Source organism: Diceros bicornis, chromosome 21, assembly GCF_020826845.1.
Source record: "Diceros bicornis minor isolate mBicDic1 chromosome 21, mDicBic1.mat.cur, whole genome shotgun sequence".
In the NCBI taxonomy this organism is placed as follows: domain Eukaryota; kingdom Metazoa; phylum Chordata; class Mammalia; order Perissodactyla; family Rhinocerotidae; genus Diceros; species Diceros bicornis.
The window spans coordinates 57,030,722-57,051,807 of NC_080760.1; the positions used below are offsets into that span (position 1 = coordinate 57,030,722).

The 21,086-nt window shown below is 63.0% G+C and overlaps 2 protein-coding genes across 7 annotated transcripts; both read right to left on the minus strand.

The window, feature by feature from the left end:
• Window positions 1-2,142: 2,142 nt before the first annotated feature.
• On the minus strand, window positions 2,143-7,281 carry VPS28 (VPS28 subunit of ESCRT-I). 5 transcript variants are annotated; one of them, XM_058565285.1, is made up of 10 exons: window positions 7,178-7,281; window positions 5,637-5,703; window positions 4,994-5,022; window positions 4,838-4,875; window positions 4,469-4,558; window positions 3,626-3,731; window positions 3,400-3,501; window positions 2,785-2,838; window positions 2,567-2,658; window positions 2,143-2,487 (listed from the first exon to the last, which is right to left on the minus strand). In XM_058565285.1, exons 2-10 carry the CDS (start codon window positions 5,671-5,673, stop codon window positions 2,370-2,372), a joined length of 666 nt encoding a protein of 221 aa, XP_058421268.1. In that variant the 5' UTR covers window positions 5,674-5,703; window positions 7,178-7,281; the 3' UTR covers window positions 2,143-2,369. The 5 variants fall into 5 exon arrangements, with proteins under 5 accessions (XP_058421268.1, XP_058421269.1, XP_058421266.1 ...); XM_058565286.1 differs by lacking the exon at window positions 7,178-7,281 and adding an exon at window positions 6,985-7,103; XM_058565283.1 differs by lacking the exon at window positions 7,178-7,281 and adding an exon at window positions 6,147-6,949.
• A 184-nt stretch (window positions 7,282-7,465) lies between these two features.
• On the minus strand, window positions 7,466-20,450 carry TONSL (tonsoku like, DNA repair protein). Of its 2 annotated transcripts, none has more exons than XM_058565179.1 (26): window positions 20,344-20,450; window positions 20,156-20,251; window positions 19,797-19,939; window positions 19,038-19,221; window positions 18,538-18,667; window positions 18,068-18,239; window positions 17,864-17,978; window positions 17,148-17,293; window positions 16,898-17,050; window positions 16,576-16,701; window positions 16,263-16,449; window positions 14,960-15,015; window positions 14,769-14,858; window positions 14,386-14,458; window positions 14,147-14,310; window positions 13,938-14,061; window positions 13,037-13,797; window positions 12,853-12,929; window positions 12,257-12,410; window positions 12,097-12,175; window positions 11,247-11,548; window positions 10,915-11,086; window positions 10,424-10,599; window positions 9,907-9,980; window positions 9,262-9,395; window positions 7,466-7,758 (listed from the first exon to the last, which is right to left on the minus strand). In XM_058565179.1, exons 1-26 carry the CDS (start codon window positions 20,366-20,368, stop codon window positions 7,565-7,567), a joined length of 4,107 nt encoding a protein of 1,368 aa, XP_058421162.1. In that variant the 5' UTR covers window positions 20,369-20,450; the 3' UTR covers window positions 7,466-7,564. The 2 variants fall into 2 exon arrangements, with proteins under 2 accessions (XP_058421162.1, XP_058421161.1); XM_058565178.1 differs by having other exon boundaries at window positions 17,148-17,296.
• Window positions 20,451-21,086: the final 636 nt, after the last annotated feature.

A 21,086-nucleotide genomic window follows, 5' to 3' on the forward strand; every position in this document is an offset into this window, starting at 1 on the left:
GACATGCTAAGTGAAATAAGCCTGCCACAAAGAGACGCATATTGTATGATCCCTCTCATATGAGGTCCCTAGTGGAGTCAATCTAGGGACAGAAGGTAGAATGGTGGCTGCCAGGAGCTGGGGGTGGGGGGGATGGGGAGTTGTTGTTTAATGGGGACAGAGATTCAGTTTGGGAAGATAAAGAATACTGGAGATGGATGGTGGTGATGGCTGCACAAGATTGTTAATGTACTTAATGCCACTGAACTTAGAAATGTTTACAATGGCGAATTTTATGTTTTATATATTTTACTGCAATAAAAAAATAAAAATAGACCAAAAAGAACCCTCCCTGGTGCCCTGCCCCTTCAGCCCTTGACAGCACTGCTTGCGGCTCTGGCTCTGGCGGCCTCTCCAGGCTCCCCTGAAGCCCCACCTCCCCCTACTCTCATCAAGGTCATGGAGATCCCCAAAGGCCAGACCTACTGGCGTTTCGCCTTGGCTCAGTCTGCCTTGGACCCCCTGGGTCTCCTACCCTGGCCCTGGCTGCCCCTTCTTTGGCTCCTTTGCTGACCTTTCTATCTCCAACCTCAAAGCATGGCAGTGCCAGTCCTTGGACCTCGAGTAGAATTCCTGGCACCCATGATTGCAGGCTTTCACCCCAGAGACACCAAGCTTTCGTCCTGCACACTTCTCTCTCCAACTCCAACCTCCGATGTCCAGCCACCCACTTGACAGCTCCCCTTGACTGCCTGAGAGGCAAGGCCAACTCAACCTGTGCAAGCAGAGCTCTGGCTACAGCCTCCCAGAGCCCCTGCTCTCCCCGTGCACATTTCAACCAGAGCTCCTCCAACCGTCCAGCTGCTCAGGCACCAAGCCTGGGTGTAATCCTGGAGTTCTCACCCTCTACCACATCCAGCCTAGCAACAAACCCTGTGGGTGCAACTCGCAGCACAGTCCACACCCAGAACCTGATGGTCCGTCATCACCCGCCTGGCCGGCCCTAGCCACCCCCCACCAGTCGCTCTGTCTCTGCTCTTTCCCCCATAAGACCCAAGTGAGATGGGGGCATGCCTCTGCTCTAAGCACCACTACCCGCCTCCCCTCCTCCTTCCCTGCTCCCGCTGCAGAGCCTGGCTTCCTCCTTGTTCTGTTCAGTGTCCGCCAGCTGGCCCTGACCAGCCCACATGAAGCGGCACCTCCCCGCTAGTGGTCTCCAACCTCGTTTATCACCACCTGAAATGCCACACGCCTTGCCTTGTGCTTCTAGACCCCATAGATATCAAGAAGCACCACTGAGAATGAGAAAATGCTACAATTAAACTCTGGCATGTCGCCAACCCCAATGCCAGAGTTGCTAAAACGTGAAGCAACACATCTTTGAGTCCAGAGCTTTGGTCTTGTGGTTTGCTGCTGTCTGCCTGTGAGGACAGGGACAAGGACGTGGACACCACAGGGCAGGGCTGCCTTCAGTGCTCACAGCGCCTGCCTCATAGCAGATGCAGAGTAAACACTGAGAAATGAACCAGTGTTGGCCTTTGCACACCCGTGTCCCCACCACGCAGCCTGTTGCTTCCCTCACCAGGCCTCAGGCAAGGCTGGCGCAGGGGCTCTGTGGCCTTCACTGGCCAGGCCTTGCTCCTGGGCAAGGACACCCTTGGTGGCAGGCAGGAGGACCAACTGCCCCCATCATGAGTTATCTACTGGGCTCCAACAAGCCACTGTACAAAGGCAGAGCTCTGCTGCGAAAGGTTAGAAGCCCTGTGTTGGCCTGCAGTGTCCCCCAGGGCGAGGAGATGCTGGTGGGGCTGTGGCCACACTTCTAAACCTGAGGCAGCACAGCGACCTCTGCCTCCAGCCAGCTGGGCCCCCAAGCTGCCTAGACTTCTCAGATGAGGGCTGGGGGAGGCAGGTATGGCTGGCAGCCTCCTCTGTGGTCAGATTCAAGCCACACCTGGTCCAGGTGAAGGCTCATTTGCCCTCGCTTGCCCAGGCAGTGCCCACCAGGAAGGCTGTGGCCCCTAAATTGGCACTCAGGCCCTTCTTTGATGAACTGGCTGTGTGCTCAGAGCCTGTGTGCTCCAAGATGGCAGGATCCCACCTGAGGCCCAGAGGGCAGACATGCAGGGCAGGCCTGGGGAGAGAGCCACCCACAGCAGCAAAGAGGTCAGAAAGCATCTTTATTGTGGGAAAGGGGAGAGTGGCTTCTGGGGTCAAGACACCATGGATGGACACACAGATGGGGCTGCTATGGGCAGTAGGAGTTGCACGGACTGTCCAGGGGGTCGGGTGTCTGAGGGAAGCAGGAACCATCGTGGGAGGCTGAGGCCCTCCAGCGGGCCCCCGAGTGTCCCCTCCTCCATGCACAGCTGGGGCAGGAGGCTACACACTCAGGCGTGCAGGAAGCGGTTGAAGGCGTTGTAGGCCGACTCCAGGTCGAAGAGCATCTGGCGCACCTGGGAGTCGTCCAGCTCGTCGGATGCTGACATGCCGCTCAGGGTCTGCAGCCTGTAGGAGCACAGTGCCAGGGTGTGTGGGCTTGCAGGGCTGTGAGGGCGCAGGGCAGCTCAGCCAGGGGGACACTCACCACTGGCTGACTGTCTGGCGGCCCTCAAAGTCGGGGGGCAGGTGGCTCATACGGTGCATAGTCTCCATTAGCTCCCGTAGGTCAGGCTGGATCTGAAGACACGATGCTACGCTGGAACCACCCCCCATCCCCTGCTGTGTGCGAAGCCTGCCCCCCTGCCCCACCACCACTGGTGGTCCAAGCCCCCACCCCCACCCCACTCAACCCAGGAGCCGTACCTCATCCATGGCCCGGATCTCCAAGCGCAGCTTGTCCATCACTGTGATGAAGAGCTGGGGGCGAGCGTATGAAGGAGGCAACATGAACCCACCCCAGGGTCTGAGGACGGAGACCACTTGTAGCCCACAAGCCTGGCTCCTCTGCAGGGCTGAGCCCAGGTCAGCCCTCGCCCAGACCCTCTGGCCTCAGGAAGCCATCCTCTCCCTCCTCAGCCTCCACTGTCCGGTCCCTTGGGCCTCCTCCTGCACCCCATCCCTGTAGCCTGGTGCTCCCCCACATGCCACTTGGCCCGCAGATGTGGGGGCCACTGCTGTTCCTGGCCCTGCTTTGGCTGGGCCTCCTGGGGCTGTGGGTGTGTGGGAGCCCTGGCTGCATTGAGCCTGGGCATGTTCCACATGGGTCTCAGGCTGGGGAGGGGCCTCGGGGGGGCTTCCTGGACACTGCCCCGGGAGAAGGGCCTGTCCACCTCTCACTCCCAGCTACAGGGGCCCCCATTCAATGAGTCCAAGTGCTGCACGGCCCTGAAAGCCCCAGGACTCTGTGCACGTGTGACCACAGCGGGCAGCATCGGCCCTCCTGCCTCCCCGCAGGGCCCGGGAGGCCATGGGGCGCACCGAGACAACATCCGCGATGCAGCGGTTGAGGTTGCCCTTGTCGTCCTTGATGGTGATGGGCCGGTCCTCCTTAATCCTCTCCATGGCGAGCGGGCAGTCCAGCTGAGGGAGGGCACGTGGTGCTGAGCCTCGCAGGGCAGCGGGCCCTGTGCTGGCCAGGCCCCATCCCAACAGCACCCACACCTCCCAGCTCCCACCCCTCAGGGTGGAGAGGCAGCTCACTCACACGGAACTTGCGGCAAAACTCATCAATGGAGCTGATCTCTGAGCCCTGAACCTGCCGGAAGGCGGCTTTGTACTGGACCAGAAGCCGGGAGCAGGCCGCCGTGTACCTAGAAAGACGGCACATGCTGTTCTCCCTCGGGCCATCCAGACACAGGGCAGCTCTCATGGAGGGCTAGCTGATGGGTCAGAGATGGGCCATTAGGGGAAATCTGGTGGGTCTATACAAGGAAAGAGCCCTAGATGAGAGGGAAATGCAAGATATGGCTGCCACATGGGACCAGGCCTGGATCGTCGGCCCCAAGCCCAGCACTGGGCAGGGGCCTGGCCAGCCCCTCGTGCCCACTCTCCTAGAATGTCGACCATGCCTCCACGTCAATAGCTCATGGTCCTATGGGGCAGGCCTATCCCACTGCGTACCTCCTGGGCGCCAGGCCTGGCCAGCACCACCTCACAGACTGGCCTCCCTGATCCTCCTGCTTACCTTCTGAAGCCCTCTCATTGATGAGGACATCAGTGCCCAGGGGAGCAGGGCTGGAACGGAACCCCTGCACCAGGGTGGTAAGCACACCTCTTCCCTGGGACACCTCAGTACTGCTGCCAGGCCTTCCCCAGTTGAGACAACCCTTAGGCCACTAGCACCCAGGGGCACCATCCTTGTGCTGGGCAGGCCCCAGAGAAGTGGGCACACTCACAGCCTGATGGAGGAAGCAGAGGCCCACACTGACCCCCAACTCAGGCCTCAGACCCTTGCTCCTGCTTCCTACTAAGCACCCAGGCTCTGGAGGGCAGAAACAAGCTTCCAGGGATGAGTGCCATCGATGCCATGGGGACAAGAGACTCTCACTCGTTGGGGGTGACACAGTCCTTGATGTATGCCTTCTCCAGGGCCTGCATCGTCTTCACAACTGCGAACAGCTCCGCCATGTTGTCATACCTAAGGAGAGTGTGTTTATTGGACTGCGGCCGCCGAGGCAGAGAAACCAAGGCCCTCAGAGCCTGGGGTGCAGCCGCCTAGGCACAGCCATGGCAGCTCTGTATACAGTCTGCCTCCTTCATCCTGTCCCCCACAGAGGCTCCACGGCACTGCAGCACCACTTCCCCAGCCTGACACCATGTCCTCCTGACCCTTGGTTGTGGGGGGGGTTTGGGGTTGGGAGAGGTGAGCAGGCATGGGGGTGTGCACTGGGGTGGGCAGCCCGGGTCCTGGACTCACTTCTCCCGCTCCCGGGCATTCTTGTACAGCTTCACTTCCTGTCAGAGAGGGAGCAGTGTGTCAGCCAGTGGCACCAGGGTGGCTGCAGGGCCCTGGGGAGGCTCACATGGGCATTTGCCGTTGGCCAATGCCAGCTAGGCGGCGTCAGCCACTCACCTCGTACAGCTCGGGCTTGTTTCCGGAGGCTGCAACAGAGGAGGCAGAAAGCTGGCAGGCTAGCCATAAGGCAACCCCTGATGGACCTGTCCACCTGCCCTGGCCCCAGTCCCATTTCAGCACCCCTCCCGAGGCCTCTCCCTGTGCTGTCCCCAACAGCCCAGAGGGAGCTAGAGGATGGGAATTCCACTCTCAGCCCCTCATCAGTTTCTGGGGGGACCTGAGCAGAAGACTTGCCTCTGGGGCCAGGGGGCCATAAGCCAGGCCCAGTCCCTCATCCCACCACTGTCCCTCGGCGCCCTCACTGTACAGCAGGGGGACCACACCTTGCTTAAGAGGCAGAAACAACGTGTGTCACATGCTTTGTGACCTTTCTCCTGGCTTGGTGACTCTGGGATGCCCAGAGCCCCTGAGGATCCAGCTGCACTAATGCTGTCATCTCTATGCCCAGCCAGCCCCAACTGGAGGAGGTCTCTGAGCCCCAGCATTAAACTGCACCAGCCCTGGGCCATACCCTTAGGCTGTTTGGGGGGGATGCTTATAGACACCCCCCAATCCCTGGCTACTGCTCCCGGCAGCCTCTGCAGCAGGGGTTGAAAGCCTGGGCCCTTCGGGTCCCTGGCCCAGCTTGGCCCACACTCACCTCCCACACCCGGAGTGGCTGGAATCCCATGAAACATCCTGCAGGCTCAGGCAGCAACAGCAGAGACCTGGGGAGCAGAGCCAGCGCTGGCTCAAAGGTGACCCCGAACCCCTGAGCACCAGACCTCACAAGGAGCCTCCCTGCCCGCCGCAGGAAGAGAAACAGCAGTGAACACACAGGGCACTGTGTAGCCTGGTGGGAATACCCATTCCACCCCGGAGGCTGTCAGGAGTGGGTGCAAGAAAACAGAGCGGTGGGTAGGGCATGGTCAGGGCAGGCTGCTGCTAGGCAGATGACCAGAAAGAAGAGGAGGCAAGGTGGCAGCTATCGGATGGGGAGGAGCATTTGCACAGAGTGAACAGCACACATCCCATCAATTTGGAGGAACAGACAAGCTGGGGGCCGGGGGCTTTCTGAGTGAGGGCTTCCTGGGGAACGAGAATGGAGAGGCAGGCAGGACTAAAGCCTGCAGCTCCTGCAAGTCAGGAGGAGCCTGGGTTTCATACTAACGCAGCTCCAGCTACTGGAGGGTTGAAGACAAGCTCTTCGGACTCCCAACCGGGCAGGGAGCTGAGAAAGCCCGGAAGCAAGAGGCCCCTGGGAGGGTCCTGCCAGTCAGGAAGTCGACGGGTGGCTGGTGCCAGTTCCAGACTTGCTTTGAAGACGAACCACCAGACCCACTGAGGGATCCTGAAATAGGGTGGAAATTAAACAGGAACCAAGAATGACAGCCCTGTTTTTAGCCCAATGGTACCATGACCGCCAGGAAGCCAGATGGAAGAGACGGGAACGGGAGCAGGTTTCCAGGGCAGGCAGGTGTGCAGCAGAGCGCACCCTGGTTTGGGTGTGTTGGGTTTAAGGGGCTCCCCGGACAACCCAGAAGGCGTGCTGAGGCAGCTGGAGGCCAGGAGAGAGAGGCCCAAGCTAGCAGTGCTGGGCCGGCGACACCGTGGGGGAGGATAGTCTCACACAGGGGACGATTAAGGGGTGAACAAAGATAAAAGAAACAAAGCAGCCAGGCCGGAGGCCGGGGCGCCCAGCGCGCGGGGCTGGAACGGCGCGTCTCGGACAGGGAGGGGCCGTGTCCGAGGCAGGTGCGGTGACAGGAGCTCCCCGGGTGCAGTCGCGGACACGACCCGGCAGCCTTCCCGGAGGCCGAGGAGGAGGGAGCCCGGTCGGACGGGTCTGAAGGAGGAATAAGGACTCTGGGCAGCCCCACGGCGGGTTCCATTCGGCTATAAGGACGCATGTCCTTGGAACACACGCACCAGAGGTCCAGCGCGCCCTCAGGGGACGCCCGCCAGGCCGCCGCGCTGGGCGCACTCGGGGGACGGCGGGGCCGTGCTACCTGCGGGCGGGGCGGCCAGGCCCGAGCAACCGCCGCAACGAGGCCTCGCTCGCAGGCGCCAACCTCCGGGCAGAACCAGGAGATCCGGGGTGCCGGGCACGAAATGGGGAGCCTTCTGCGGGGCGGGCCTAGGCCAGAGTCGCCTTCCCCTCCCGCCAGCCGGCCCCTTCCCGCCCGCCCGGAGCCAGAGTACCTGTGCGGGCTCGGCGGGTCGCGGAGATGGCGCCTGCGCCTGCGCACACCTCCCGCCATCGGCTTTCCCCGGCTCGTCCTCGCCTGCGCGCGCCTCCCCCCAACCCCCGTCAGCGCTTCTCCCCCTTCGGCACGCCCTCTCAGGTCTGCGCCTGCGCGCGCCGAGGGCGGTCCCGCCCGGGCCTCCCGCCACTCCCCCGACGCGGAGATCGGGTACTCGGCCCGTGGTGGGTCCCCTGGCCCTTAGCACCTAAGTGGCCGGATCTGCCCGCAGTTGCATTGGGCTCTCAGCTTCCCTATGGCAAAGCGGACATCCGCTTTCGGCCTTGCAGCAGCAGCCGCGCTGGTTTATTAGGGCTTCGTGGAGGAGGGGGGCGGGGCGGCACCGTCAGAGGCGCCTGAAGAAGAGCTTGGGGCCGCGGTCCACGGTGCAGGCGCCGGGGCCCTGCTGGCTGGGCAGCAGCTGGCGCAGGGCGTCCCGGTCCTCGGCGGAGAGGCGTCTGCTGCACAGCTGCAGCTCCTGTAGCTGCGCAGTGATCTTGTCCCAGAGGCGCAGGCCCAGGGGGCCCTGGACGGCACAGCCTGCAGAAGGGGCAGGAGCAGGCCTCAGTTGGGCCAGCCTGCAGGAGCCCATGGTGTTCAGGCAGGCCCCAGGGGACTCCCAAGCCTGTGTCCCTCTCTCTTTACCAGTGTGGTCCTCGGGAAGAAACACCTCCCCTGAGGCCCCAAGGGCTCCAACGAGGTGCGTGGGCAGAAGCCCAGGAGAGGCCTGATAACAGTCTAGGAAGGAGTGCTCTCCCAGAGGGGCTGCCTGGGACCATGGGCACCTTCCACAGTGGTCAGGCAGGAGGGAGATCGCCTAAAATAAACGGCATTCACATCTGTGCCTCTGATTGTCTATGATGACAACTGGGTTTCTCCATCCATAAAATGGACACAATAGGGCTGCCTGAGGCGCCGCCCTGGTGGCGCAAGTGGTTAGGTGCACGCGCTCCACACAGGGGAGCCCAGGGTTCGCAGGTTCGGATCCTGGGTGCTCACCGATGCACCACTTGTCAGGCCATGCTATGGCAGCATCCCATATAAAGTGGAGGATGGCAGCGTCCCATATAAAGTGGAGGAAGATGGGCAGGGATGTTAGCCCAGGGCCAATCATCCTCAGCAAGAAGAGGAGGATTGGCAGATGTTAGCTCAGAGCTGATGATCTTCCTCACAAAAAAAAAAAAAAATTAAAAAAAGGCTGCCTGAGTCTCAGGAGGACACTAAGCTGCCAAGGCTTGATCCTCAGAGAGGCCAAAGTGCCCTGTGGGCTCAGGACCCCAGAGAGCTTGGTGAGAGGGTGCAGATGCCAGGAAGCCAGGTGTCTGGGGAGCAGCCCCTCAGCTGAGTGCTGGTCTCCCACCAGCCTGCCTTCAGAGAGGCCTTCCTAGAGGAGCCAGCCTGGCCCTGTGGGGCGGGGACTAAGGAGAGGAAGAACCCAGGGGTTCCCCACGTGCATACCCAGTCCCAGCCCTTGTCCTCCTGGGAGAGGAGAGCACCAGGCTTTGGTGCTCTCCTGTCCCAGGCCCCAGTTGGACGTGCCAGGCTGCTGGGTGGCCAGTTCACCAAATGTAACCCGGAGGTCATCCTCAACAGCTCTGGTGGGGTACTGTGCCCGGATGTGGCCAGAATGAGAACAAGCTAAGTCAGGCCAGAGGCAGGGAAGGTAGGGTCAGAGCAGCCCCTTCCAAGTGGGAAGGTCCCTTGGTGGTAGCTTTCACCACCCTGCCTTTGAGCTCCCTCCTCTTGCCAATGGCAATGAAAAAGTCCCTGCGGATAGGGATCCCCCCAGCCATGGCCAAGGATCAGGCCAAACATACCAGAGGCAGAGACCTCATGCTCCTCCTACCCTATCCTTTTAGGAGCTGGGCTCACACCCCCTTCCAGTCATGCTGGTCACTGTCCCCCACTGTGTCACCCTTGCTGTCTGGCTGGTGGCAGTGATAGTCCCTTCAGAGGAAACACCTGGGACTCAGGCAGGTCTCTGAGGAGGGAGGTGTCACCAGCCCTGGTGTGGCAGGTGTGGCCAACACACCTAAAGCTCACCTGACAGGCTGAGGAAGCTGAGGCCTCGGGGCCGCTCCTGGAGGACAGACAGGAGCTCCTCCAGGCCAGCACAGCCGATCTCGGGGTTGGCAGATAGGTCCAGTGAGATGAGCGAGGGGCACAGAGGGAGACATCTGAGACAATGAAGGAAGAAGCATGAAGGTCAGCTTCCAGGGAGGGAGGCCCCCCTCCACTAGGTAAAGCTGCTCTAGGCAAGCCCACAGCTCTGGGAGCCACAGGCTAGGCCTAGCAGGCCCCAGCCCCAGCCAGGCAAGGACATGTGCCAGGACCACAGGGGCCAGGCCTGGGTGTGCCTGCCTGGCTTGGGCATCCCTAACACTCCCGAGAGCCGCTGATGCTGGACAGTCATGAGAGCAGTGGCCCTTGTGTGGACTGTTGCACAAAGAGTGACAGGAAAGGATACACCGGAGGGAAAGGCTCTCAAGAGCCACGGGACTGTGGGAAGAGAGAAACATGAGGAGGGCCGGCCCACAGGCAGCGGAGAAGCTGGAAGGAGCCAGGTCTTGGGGCACACTTGGGGAAGGAGCTGGCACCACCTCTGTGGTCCTTCCCTGCCTGACCCAGCTCCCCCAGGCTCCTGGGCCTTGAGAGCAGGCAGTGGAGGCACAGGCAGGGTGGCGTTACCTGCTCAGGTCTCTCACTGCCTTGTCACCCAGGTGGTTTGCAGACAGACTCAGGTGCGCCAGAGCACAGCCTTCCTAGATAGAGCAGAGGTCCAGGGGGGCTGGACTGAGTGGGGACCCTGCCCTCCCTGCTGTTCTCCCAGTGGAGGCCCCATATCCCAGACACCTTCCCTTTTCCTTGGGAACGAGGGGGCAAAGACTGCCCGACTCCTGAGGCACCAGAGGGGAGCAGCGTCCCCTGAATTTGCAGATCAGAAGGAAACACCTCTCCTTCTGGTGCAAGTCACACTTTGCGCACTATGACATGAAAATCACAGGGACTCAGTCCTGCCTGGAAGAGCCCCCAGGAGAGAGTCTGGTGTGCCCCTTGGGACCTGCCAGGCAGCTCTACAGTAAGCTTCCCCAACAGCTGCTCTTTCCTACCCTGCAACCCTCCTGCCAGCCCCCTGCCCCCAGGCTTCAACTGCGGGACCTTTGGCCAGGGTTCCTTGGCTTGGCGCCCCTCCCTAACTGCATACCTTAGTTAGGTATCTGACCACGGGCTCCATGAGGCCTGTGTCACTCTTGCTGGCTGCCACGGAGTTGAGCTCCAGGCGCAGGAGGGTGTGGGTGGGCAGGCTCTGCAGGGCCTGAGCAAGGGCGGAGGTGCCCAGCATGTTGTAGGACAGGGACAGCGTCTTCAGGCGCTTGGCATCTGCACCGGGGCCCAGAACCTCTGTCAGCCACAGGTGGCCACCACCCCAGCCCTGTTGCGTAATCCTGGGCCCTAAACCCTCATAGCCCTCTGGGGAAGCTGTCAGGGGAAGCCCTGGGATTCTGTGCACAAGGAAATGGAGGCAGCTCTTGCCCAGGGTCTCCCAGCTGGGGAGGGGGCAGGGCCAGACGCCTGAGCCCAGCTTCTCCCCACCATTTCTGAGTCCCCTGACCACCCCCACTGACTACCTCTCTCAACCCCTGGACATGCCCTCCTGATGGCAACTGGAATCCTGGGGCCAGGGAGCAAATGTACCTTGGAAGGCACTGCCCAGGGCCATCTGGTGGCTCAGGAAGAAGCTGGGGCCAAAACCACAGGCCTGGAGGTGCAGGGTGATGAGTGAGGGGCAGGACCGCAGGACAGAGGCCAGGGCCTGGCCACAGCCATTGCCAAGGGGATTCATGCTTAAATCCAGCTCCTCCAAGTTCTGCCGAAGACACAGGCCCCCCAAAGGATCTGGTCTCCTTGCTGTCCCAGAGCTGGGCAGTGGCCAGCACTCCCAACCGCACCTCTCCACCCAATGACCGGAGGAACGTGAACGTCCTGACACCGCCCTGGTGCCAGCCCGCTGTTCCCTGTGCCTCTACCTGCAAGGTGGTGTGCCCCAGGAGGCCCGTGGCAAGCTGGCGCAGGCCTTCAGGGCCCAGGTGATTAGAGGACAGGTCGAGGAGGGTCAGGCTGGGCACAGTGCCCAGGGCAGCCAGCAGCTCAGCGGCACATCCGTCCCCCAGCCGGTTCCCTGCCAGGCGCAGCTCCCGGAGTGCCGCGTGCAGCTTGAGCGCCCGCAGCAGGGGTGTGAGCTGGGCCTGGCCCAGGGCCAGGGAGCAGGCGCTGAACGAGGGGCCTGAGCCGTGGCGCTCCATGGCCTGCAACACCTGCTGGTGCTCCCCTGGAGGGGGTTGTGGTGTCACCAGGGCCAGAGTGCCTGTTCTGCCCTGTGAATCCAGGATGGCACACCAGGCGGCTGCTCCTTACTCAGGAGCCCCGGGGCACCCACTGGAGCTTCTGCAGGGCCCACTCCCACAAGCCTGTGGACCCAGCACGCTGTGAGCCCCGTGCATGGCCGGTGGATGGGGCTGACCCATCCCTTCCCCATCAGGCCCTCCCCAGCAGGGCCCTGACCCCCAAGAGCCACGCCCACACTTCACAGTCCCTGAGGCTAGCTTCCTTGGAAGCTTCCCTGGCGCTCCCAGCCATGCCACACTTCCCACCCGCGGCCAGCCTCCACGGCTCTGGTGGCTCTCTGCAGTTCCCCCTCCAGACAGAGCCATCTTCCCCCACCCGCCGTCCACATGTGTAGGCACTGGGTGGGGAAGGAACACCTGAAGACAGGTGTGGTGGAAGGGAGCCTGGGTGGACACCTGCGAGTGGCATGAGGAGGTGGATCCTGCACACCCAGCCCCTCTGCCCAGGCCGAGGGTCCTCCTGGGCCCCTACCTTGCTCCAGGCTCTGGCAGGCCCTGCGGTAGCGGTCGGTCAGTGGGGGGAGGTCCCAAGAAGTCACTTCAGCCAACACCTGGAGAGCACCATTGCCACACAGCCCCAGGGCTGCCAGTGCCAGGGCACACCCAAGCTCAGTGCCCGGCCTGCTACTCACCTCCTCATTGCTCTGCAGCACGTCGGGGATGGGGTCCTGCGGGGCCAGGAGGGCCCCCTCCTTTTGTAGAGTAAGCCGCGGTAGCAGCCCACAGGCCTGGTAGTAGCGCTGGGCGGCCTGTTCGGCCAGCCAGGCCACAGAGTAAGCCTCCCTGCTGTGGGGACAGAGAGTATGCTGAGCCCTGGACACAGCCAGCTTCCTGCACATACTGAGGAAAGGCTCTGGGTCCTGCCAGCCCTGCTGTGGGTTGACAGCTCCCTTGTCTGGCTCCTTCCCCTCCCCCGCCCCTGCTTGGGACATGCCAGTGGCCCCTGAAGCCTGGCACACCTCCAGCTCCTCCAGGCAGTTCCTAGGACCCCGGTGCCTGACCTGACCACTCCAGGCCCTGCTTATGCCTTACTTTGGCCTGTAGCCTCAACCCAGCTACCAAGGCCCCCGGGCCAGCAGGGATGAGACATCCAGTCAAAGTGAGCCAGGTCACATGTCCCACCTGATGCGCAAACACGAGGGTTCTTTGGTGCCACCCCCTGGCACAGAGCCCACAGGGGCCAGAGGGAGCACGTGCCCCACCTGGGAGAGAGCAGGTGACACCTTACCTGTGTGGGACGGGGATGAGAAAAAGATTATCCTGAACTCGAACTCGAACCCGGATGGGAGCGGGCAGGACTGGACCCTGGTGGGGGTGCAGGGAGAGACGGGCTGAGTCAGGTGAGACAGAGCCCTTCACCCCCACCTGCCCTAAGCCAGGGAGCCAGCTCTGCTCCAGGTTTGAGCACCCACCGAGGGCTGGCCTGCTGCAGGGTTCTCTCCGCTGGGCCCCAAGGCCCTGGGGACATCCGGGCTCCGTGGGGGCTCTGCAGCAGAGCTGTGGTCTCCACCTGCCCCAGCCAGTGCACTCCAACTCTTGAGATGGGGCAGCTGGCTCTGCCTGGCCTGGGCCCGCAGCCTGACAGGGCTCTCGTCTCTGCCTGATCTCAAGACACTGTGCCTGGTACCGTCCCCTCTGCCCTGGGGGCGGGGAGGGCGGCTGCCCCAGTGGCCGTGGGTCAGCAGGGAGTCATCTTCCAGCCAGTCCCCAGCCAAGCACTCCTCCTCGGGGATGAGCGCTGCCCAGGGGATGGGAGCTTCGCCTGGGCCCCGAGGTGGACCAGGGCCCTGGCGGCAGCTCTGGGCACTGCCCACGCCTCGGATGGCTGCCACATAGGCTGCCTGGCCAGAACTCGCTGCAGCTGCCTCCCTGTCACTGGTGGGGCCAGGCATCCGGGCCTTGGCCTGTTGTGCTGGGGTAGAGTGCCGGGGCCTCTTCTGGGTCGGCCTGGGGGGGCCTGTACTGTCCTCGCCCTCTGAGCTGCTACTGCTGGCCAGCTTGTGCCTGCTCCTCCGAGGCCTGGCCAAAGCTGGCACTGCCTGCCCCTGGGAGACCCTGACACTGGCCTGAGAGGCCTCTGGGGGTCCTGAGCAGGGGCTCGAGGGAGGAGAGGTCTCAGGGTCAAACAGATGGTTACTTAGGAGGGTCTGGGGAGCTGGGGAGCTGTCAGGAGCTGTGGGGAGACAGAACCAACCATGAGGCAGGGCCCGTCACCATCCCCCCCACCCAGGCTAAAATGCCCCTTAGAGTCAGGGCCCAGGGGACCCTCAGCCTAGGGAGCAATGTCCCTAGGGGCAGGAGGTCCCTGCTTGCCTTGGCGCAAGGAGGCCGCTCGGAGCAGCCTCTCCATGGCGCCAGCCTTCTCTCGTGTCTCGCTGTCCAGATCCTTGAAATACAGCTTCACCCACTGCTGCAGCGTCTCCAGTGGGCTGTGGCCCTGTGTGGCACCCAGCTGAGCAGGGCTGGCAGGAGCAGGCCCACTGACCACGGCCCACACCCGCCTGGCCCAAGCCCTCGCTCACCTTCCTGGTTCGGAGGGTGACTGATGCCCCTCGCTCGATGAGCAGTTCAGCCACCTCGAAGTGGCCGCAGTTGAGGGCATCGTGCAGGGGAGTGATGCCCTCACAGCCCTGGCCACCAGGGTCATCTACTGCAGCCCCATGGTCCAGCAGGAAGCGGACGATGTCTGTGGGTCAGGGGACGTGAGTCAGCTCCCAGACCTCTTCTCAGACCCTCCCACCGTGTGCTGTCTCATGCTCACCCAAGTGCCCGTAGTTGCAGGCCTCGTGCAGGGGTGTCCAGCCACAGTAGTCCCGAGGGTTCAGGGGGTGGCCCTGTGATGGAGGACAGGAAGGAGCCTGGCCTCACCCCAGGGCTCTGAGGCCTTCAGGGCCTCGGTCTCAGGGCCCGGAGTGGGCCCCATAGGTCCATTCCCCAGCCCAGCCTGGCCCTGGTCCCATGAGAGTGAAGGATATGCTCCCCTACCACGAGGCTCTGCGAGCCCTCAGGGGCTTGCGCAGGGCCAGCAGCCACGGTGCTCCCTCCAGCCCCCAGGTCCAGCCCTGTCCCCGGGGAGATAGTGTATCCCATCGGAGAGCCCCTGCAGGAGCTTGCAAGGTGGCTGGAACAGGGTGGCGGGCTCACCTGCCTCACGAGGTCCTGGACGCGGCCCAGCTGGCCCTCAATGCAGGCTCGGTGCAGCATGGTCTCCCCGACGTCATTGCGTCGACTCCACTGTGGGACAGCCACCCCAGGATGGGGAGCAGAGGTGTGAGGCGAGCAGGCAGTGCTGGTGACCCCAGAAGGGGGACACATACTCACCCCGCTGTCCTCACCTCGGTCATTCTTCGCCGACCCAGGCAGCCCTGCAGCTCCTCATCCACCTCATCCTCTGGAACAGAGCCGAGCCCACCACCCCAGGTAAGCCAAGCCCTCTGTCCCCTGCCCTCCCAGACCTGGAGGGCAAGGGCCCAGCGCTGGCTCCTAGCCCACTCCCAACCCTGCCTATGGTCACCTCTGCCCATAGTTCCTCTGCCCATGGGGGATGCACCCCCGACCTTTCTGCCCACCTGATTCCCTGTCCATCGTGTGCTGACCTTTCACCCTACACCCAGACCCTGCTCTGTGGGTCAGTCTACCCCCATCCCTGACCTCTGCCGTCCCTCTCCTGGGAAGTGTCCTTGTCAATCACATCACACATTAAAACTAGCTTGTTGCTTGAACCCAGGCACCCTCCACCTGCACACTCCTGGCCTTCTCATCTGCGTCCACCTCTTTCCACCTGCTCTTTGCCCAACCCCCACTCTTCACCTCTGCTCTTGTCCTCTGCTCCCTCCTATGCCTCTGACCCTTTCTAGAACCTTCTTCTCCTCCACAGGCTCCTTTTACTGGGACTGTCTTGAACAGCAGCGCCTAAACCTGGCTTTGGTTCTCTCTCGCCACTCCTCCCATGGCTCCCTGCACCCACACCAGTGACATGCAGCCTGATGCCCCTCCAAGGCACGGCCCGAACTTCCCATGGACCCTGGCCACTCACCGAGAGGTTCTGGAGACCCCTCAAGTTCAAAACTGAACTTACTCCTCCTGGCCTCAAGGAGGGGTCCCCACCCCTCGCCACTCAGCCAGAAACCAGCCGACTCCTCCCGCCCTCCTCTCCTCTGCCCTGAGATGACTTCAGTCCAAGCCCTCCCCAGCCTGTCCCTCTTGGCCACCTTCCACAAGGCTGACCATGCTGGCCTCCAGGGGAAACTGCAATGGCTCTCGGCTCTCGAGGGTTTCAGGAAGTCTCCACTCCTGCCTTGCCTGCCCTGAGCCTCAGCCCTCCCACGGTGCTGTATCCCCAGGTCTGACTCTGCGCCATCTCCCCCAGCGGATGCCCATAGCTTCCCATCACCAGCCCCCCATGGAAGTTTCCAGGGCTGCCCCAGGCTCCTTGCATGCGCCCCATCTCCATCTGCTTCACCAGCACTGGTCACCTTTCCTGTGTAGGGCTGTCTCCTCCTGTCACAAGCCTATGAGCAGGTCCCTCAAGGGCCCCACCCTCACCAGCCCCAGTCCAGGGCTCGGCTCAGAGAAGGCATCAGGGAAGAAATGCCAGGGGCAGCCAGCATGGCGACCAAGGTAGTGTTTGGGCCTCACCGCTCTCTGAGAGCTCCACCTCACTGGTCTCCAAGGCATTGTCATCCCCCTCTTCCTCCTCCTCCTCCTCCTCGTCCTTGTCCTCATCTTTGGCCACACTCAGCTCCTGCAATCTGGCTTCAGTGCTAGTGGCCTCCTGGGGCTGCAGCCTCAGCTGCACGGTGTGGAGGTGCTGCAAGACCTGCCTCTGAGGAGCAGGGTACACGCAGCTCAGGACCCCGGGGATGCTAACCACCCCGAGCGGGGAGAAGGGGAACGAGGGGATGGGCAGGCTGTGCTTGGGGTCCCAGGGCAGGTGGGTGAGCTCCCGCACCTGCAGCTGGGGCTGCTGAGCCTGTTGGGCACAGCTGAGAGCCTTCTGAAAGCATGGCGCCAGCAGCTCATAGGCATCGCCAGCCTCTTCTCGGGACAGCGCAATGTTCAACCAGGTCTTGGCCTCCTGGAGCGGGAGGAGGAAGGATAAGCTCTGTGGCTGCTGTCCCGCATCTAGCCAGCCACAGCCATGGCACTAGCTCCCCTCTGTTGCCCACACGAAGCAGGAGGATAGCAGCCCCGGGAAGGAAGTGCAAGAGCTGTGGGGACGAACGCAGAGACCCTCCGTGTGCTGGGCGGAGCTGGGTGCCATCACCTCTCACCTCTAGGGCATTGCCATCCTGTAGCCTCAGCTCCTCCTCATAGTGGTGCACGGCCTGGCGGTGGTCCTTCATGTCTCCCAAGGTGGCAGCCAAGGACACGTGGATGACGGCCAACTCGGGCCCCGGCCTGCTTAGCAGCTCCGCGAAATGCAGCTGAGGAGGCAGCAACCGTGAGGCCAGTGCCGCTCCACACATTGCCGGCCCTGAGCATCGTCACCCATCTCCTCCCACCCCAGGCAGGGGTGTGCACCTGCTTCTGGTAGGCCTCAGCCGCCTTGGGGAAGTCGCCTGCCTTGGAGAACAGGTCCCCCAGCTGCTCACAGATGCCCATGGCACCCTGAGGATCACTGCCCTCGGACTCCTCCAGCTGCTGCTGCAGCTGGACAACCGCCAGCACTGCTGGTAAGAGCCTTGTGGGAGGGTGTGGCACAGCGCGGGGCTCTGACCCGGCTTTGCCACCTGTTAGCCATGTGCCCTTAGGCAGCCACCCACCCTGTCCGGGCCTCTGCTCACCAGTCGGTAAGAGGGGGTATAGGAGACTCTACCTCATGGGGCTGCGAGGATTAGAAGAACTAACAAATAACTTGAGCAGTGCCTGGCTGACGGCAAAGGGGGGGGCACTGGCGAATGACACTCATTAGTCCTCCCGGCTGCGGGCGCCACCCACTCTCTCAGCCATTAGGCAGGGACGACTTCTATCTCCAGCTTGCCAATGAAGACACTGACTCATACCTAAACACCCAGCCAATCTCCTTACCACTCTCAGTGCCCCTCCAACAGGCTATGCTTTGGCTCAGAGAAGTGGGGGTCTCCTCCCAACAGGAAATGGGGGGCCAGGAAGATGTCCCATACTGATGCTGCCACCTCCCCAAGGACATGTGCCTGGGCCTCCTCTGCCGAGGGAGGGGAGCCCTCTCTACCCCTTCCCAGGGTGGTTCAGCTCCTTGGGACCCCTTCCAGGCTCACCATACTTGAGGGTCCTGCAGATCATCGCCTTCTGCAAAGGCTTCTGGGAGCCCAGCCTGTAGGCCTTTTTCAGGGTTCTTTTAGCAGCCAAAAAATCCCCCAGGTCTTGGAGGACCTGGGGGGGTGAGGAAAGGTGAGGCTTGCAGACTCCCCAAGGCCCAAGGCCTCCCCGGGGCTGAGCCCAGAGCCACTGAGAACTGGCACCTGTGAGATGAGCAGGCAGCACTCGCTCTCCATGAACCCCTTCTTCATGATGTGTGCGCACTCCCGGGCCCCCTCCAGGCAGCGCATGGCCTGGGAGTGCTGCCCTCTGCGCCAGTGGATGGCGCCCAGGTTGTAGCGGGCGCGGAACAGGTCCTCATAGAGGTGGTTCTGCCTGCGGGTGGTGACAGGCGCTCAGAGTGCCTGGGGCATTCCCACTTTGGGATGGCAGAGTGGCACCCGAGGCACTGACGAGCAGCTGCTGATGCCACTCGGGATTCCAGCCCTGTCACGCCAGGCCTGCTGCCCCCCCCAGCATGCAGCACACACATGCCAGGGCTCCTCTGCTAATGGGAAACGGACGGGGCGGGGGTGAGGTCCAGCCAGCCTGCCCTTTCAGTTGCCCATTCCCCAGCTACTTCCACCAGGAACAGGGACTCAGCTCCCTCTTGGGACCGAGTGGGGGGCCTTACTCAGCGAGAAAGATGCTCTTCTTGAAGTAGTCATTGCACAGGGTCATCTGCTGCAGGCTCTCGAAGGTGAGGCCCAGGTTGAGGTAGAGTCGGGTCCTCATCTCGCTCAGTTCTCGCTTGGCCAATGTCCCTGAAAGACGCACCCTCCAGATACTCAGTGCCTCATCCCCACTTGGAGTCTCCAGCTTTGGGCCCTGTCCAAGGCCCGTCCAGCCTCTCCCCCACCCCTCCTCCCACCTCTCACTGTAGGTGCCAAGGGTCCTGCTGCAGAGTGTGGAAAAACAAAAAGCAGACAATCACCAGATGCCACGTTGCAATGAGCACAGGCCATGCATCCCCTCATAGCAGGGCTTCTAAGGACAGATCTCCGTCTCACAAAGGGAGGGCTCAGGCAGGTGGAACCTGCCACGCAGGCAGGGTTGGCAGGGAGGCTGCAACCTCCTCTGCCTGCAGTTTTGGGGGCAGATGGTGGGGAAGGCCATGCCCCTGAGGGCACTCACCCTGCAGTTTGTCGTCCACGATAGCCAAGCTTTTCTCAAAGGCAGTCTGTGCCTGCAGCAAGGCATCCTGTGTCTGGTGGTGGTCATAGATGTCCAGGTGGGTGCGGCCAATGGTAGCCCAGGCCCTCTGCAGCTCAATATGGTTGGACAGGGAATGGGCTAGCTCCAGGTAGCGGTGCTGGTGCTAGGGTGCAGAGGAATGGCTGCTGTGAGCCAAACCCCACTTCAAGCAAACCTTCCATGTCCCCCAACTCCAGGGCGTCCCTACTCTTGCCCAGGAGAGCCCCCTGCTCCTCAAACCACCCCCCAGAGCAGGCCAAAGCCAAACTACGCACACCCCATCTCCTCTATGCCAAGGGCTGCCTGTGGGGACAGTAGCTCCACACTCCAGCCAGCTAGTGTCATCATAGAGGAGGGACAATGAGTAGGAGTTAGCTGGGCTGCTGCAGGGCAGGCTCTGTGTGGACAGTGTGTCCCGACCCCCCCAGCCGGCCCACAAACGCAGCTCAAATAATACATTTGGTAATGGTTTCTGGGGCCAGGCTCCTAGAAGAGGCTGTGTGTGTCCACTTAAGGACTGACCTACCATTCCCTGGCACAAGGCTCTCTGAAAGTGAGGTTGCGTTGCAGGGTGTCCCCATGTGGCCAGAGGCCCGGACAGTGGACACTGTGCCTCCCTTCTCAGAAAGAGACCCCCACAAAGTGCGGCCCACAAAAGCGGGGTGTGGCCAGAGTGGGTGCTGGCGGGGCACCGCCCACCTGCAGGGCAGCAGAGTAGTCCTCCATCTCCGCCAGCCGCTCTCCGATCTTGCGGTGCGCCACGGCGCAGCCCAGGGGGTCGTCGGCGCTCTCCAGGAGCTGCAACTCCTGCTGATGTTCCCGCAGGGCCTCCGCGTAGCGGCCTGGGCGGGCGGGCGGGCAGGGCAGTCTGCCACGGGCCGCGAGGGCAAGCGGGGCGGCGGCCGGCCCTGGGCGGCGCGCTCAGCAAGGCTCCCAGTCCCCTGTCCCTTCCGGCCCCCTTCCGGCCCCACAACCCCCACGGCCCTCCCGGCTGCCCCCCTCACTCTCCCGGCCCCCCAGCCCCGGGCCCCACCCCGGGCCCGGCGCGGAGCACGCACCATGGCTGGCCAGGAGCTCCCCCAGCTGGTGGCAGAGGGCGGCCTCCTCCCGTAGCTGCCCGCTCCTCTGGGCCTTGGCCTTGGCCTTGCTCAGCTCTGCAGAGAGAGGAACGAGGCCGAGAGGCTGAGCCCCTCTACCTAGGGGGCCAGGCCCGCTCCCGGCCCCCGCGCTGGGCCGGGGAACTCACGGCGAAGCTCGCGGTCCAGGCTCATACTCCATCCGCCGCACACGGGGATCCAGACTTCCCGCGCTCCCGCGCCACCACTGCGGCTCCGCTCCAGGCCCCGCCCCCAGTGCCCGCGCGCAGGCCCAGTCTCGCCCCCGCGGGCCGCGGAGCATCCCGGGAAGTGTAGTCCAGCCGCCCGAAGCATCCTGGGAGCTGTAGTTTGGCTGGTGCCCGCCTCCCCGGACTCCCGGGGCGGCCCAGGGAGCTGAACCGCCCCCCACCCCGGCCCCTCAGCCGCCCTGGGGGAGGTCTCCTGGGCTCTAGCCCCGTGCTGCTGCTGACACCCCCTCCCCTCAAGAAACCTACCTGCACGTGCGACTTTACCTGCGGAACGCGCTGCCCTCGTGTAAGAGGAGGCGGCACCAGCTGCCCCCTCCCACAGAACCGCGGAACCCGCGAGTCCGGCAGCCGGCACCTCTGGGACTCGAGGCCGGTGCTGCTGGCGGAGGGGCCGGATCCAGGCCCGGGGTCCCGTAGCGCAAACCGCTCACCTGCGGTGCCTGGCGGACGCCGCGCACCCGGGCCCCACGTAAGGGCCGCGCACAGCACGCCCCGCCAGGCCTGGGAGCCACGCACTGGCCGCGTTCAAAGGCCCCAGAGGAGGCTGGAAGCCCTGGGAGATGGACTCATTTGTTTTCTGTGGAAATAGAAACAGACCAGTGGGGTAAACTCAGCCAGTGGATGCACAGCCAAGCTGTTGGGGA

Bases quoted from the DNA above. Each gene is read 5' to 3' on its own strand.
- VPS28 (XM_058565285.1), bottom strand. From the start codon at position 5,673: ATGTTTCATGGGATTCCAGCCACTCCGGGTGTGGGAG. The intron at 5,023-5,636 runs GTGAGTGTGGGC...CCTCTGTTGCAG, and splicing joins AGCCACTCCGGGTGTGGGAG to CCTCCGGAAACAAGCCCGAG. The intron at 3,502-3,625 runs GTGAGTGAGCTG...GCCCTCCCTCAG, and splicing joins AGTTTTGCCGCAAGTTCCGT to CTGGACTGCCCGCTCGCCAT.
- TONSL (XM_058565178.1), bottom strand. From the start codon at position 20,368: ATGAGCCTGGACCGCGAGCTTCGCC. The intron at 19,940-20,155 runs GTGCGTGCTCCG...CCGCCCGCCCAG, and splicing joins GGAGCTCCTGGCCAGCCATG to GCCGCTACGCGGAGGCCCTG. The intron at 7,759-9,261 runs GTGAGCTTTAGG...CCCCTTCTGCAG, and splicing joins CAGCTTCCTCAGCCTGTCAG to GCTGTGCCGTCCAGGGCCCC.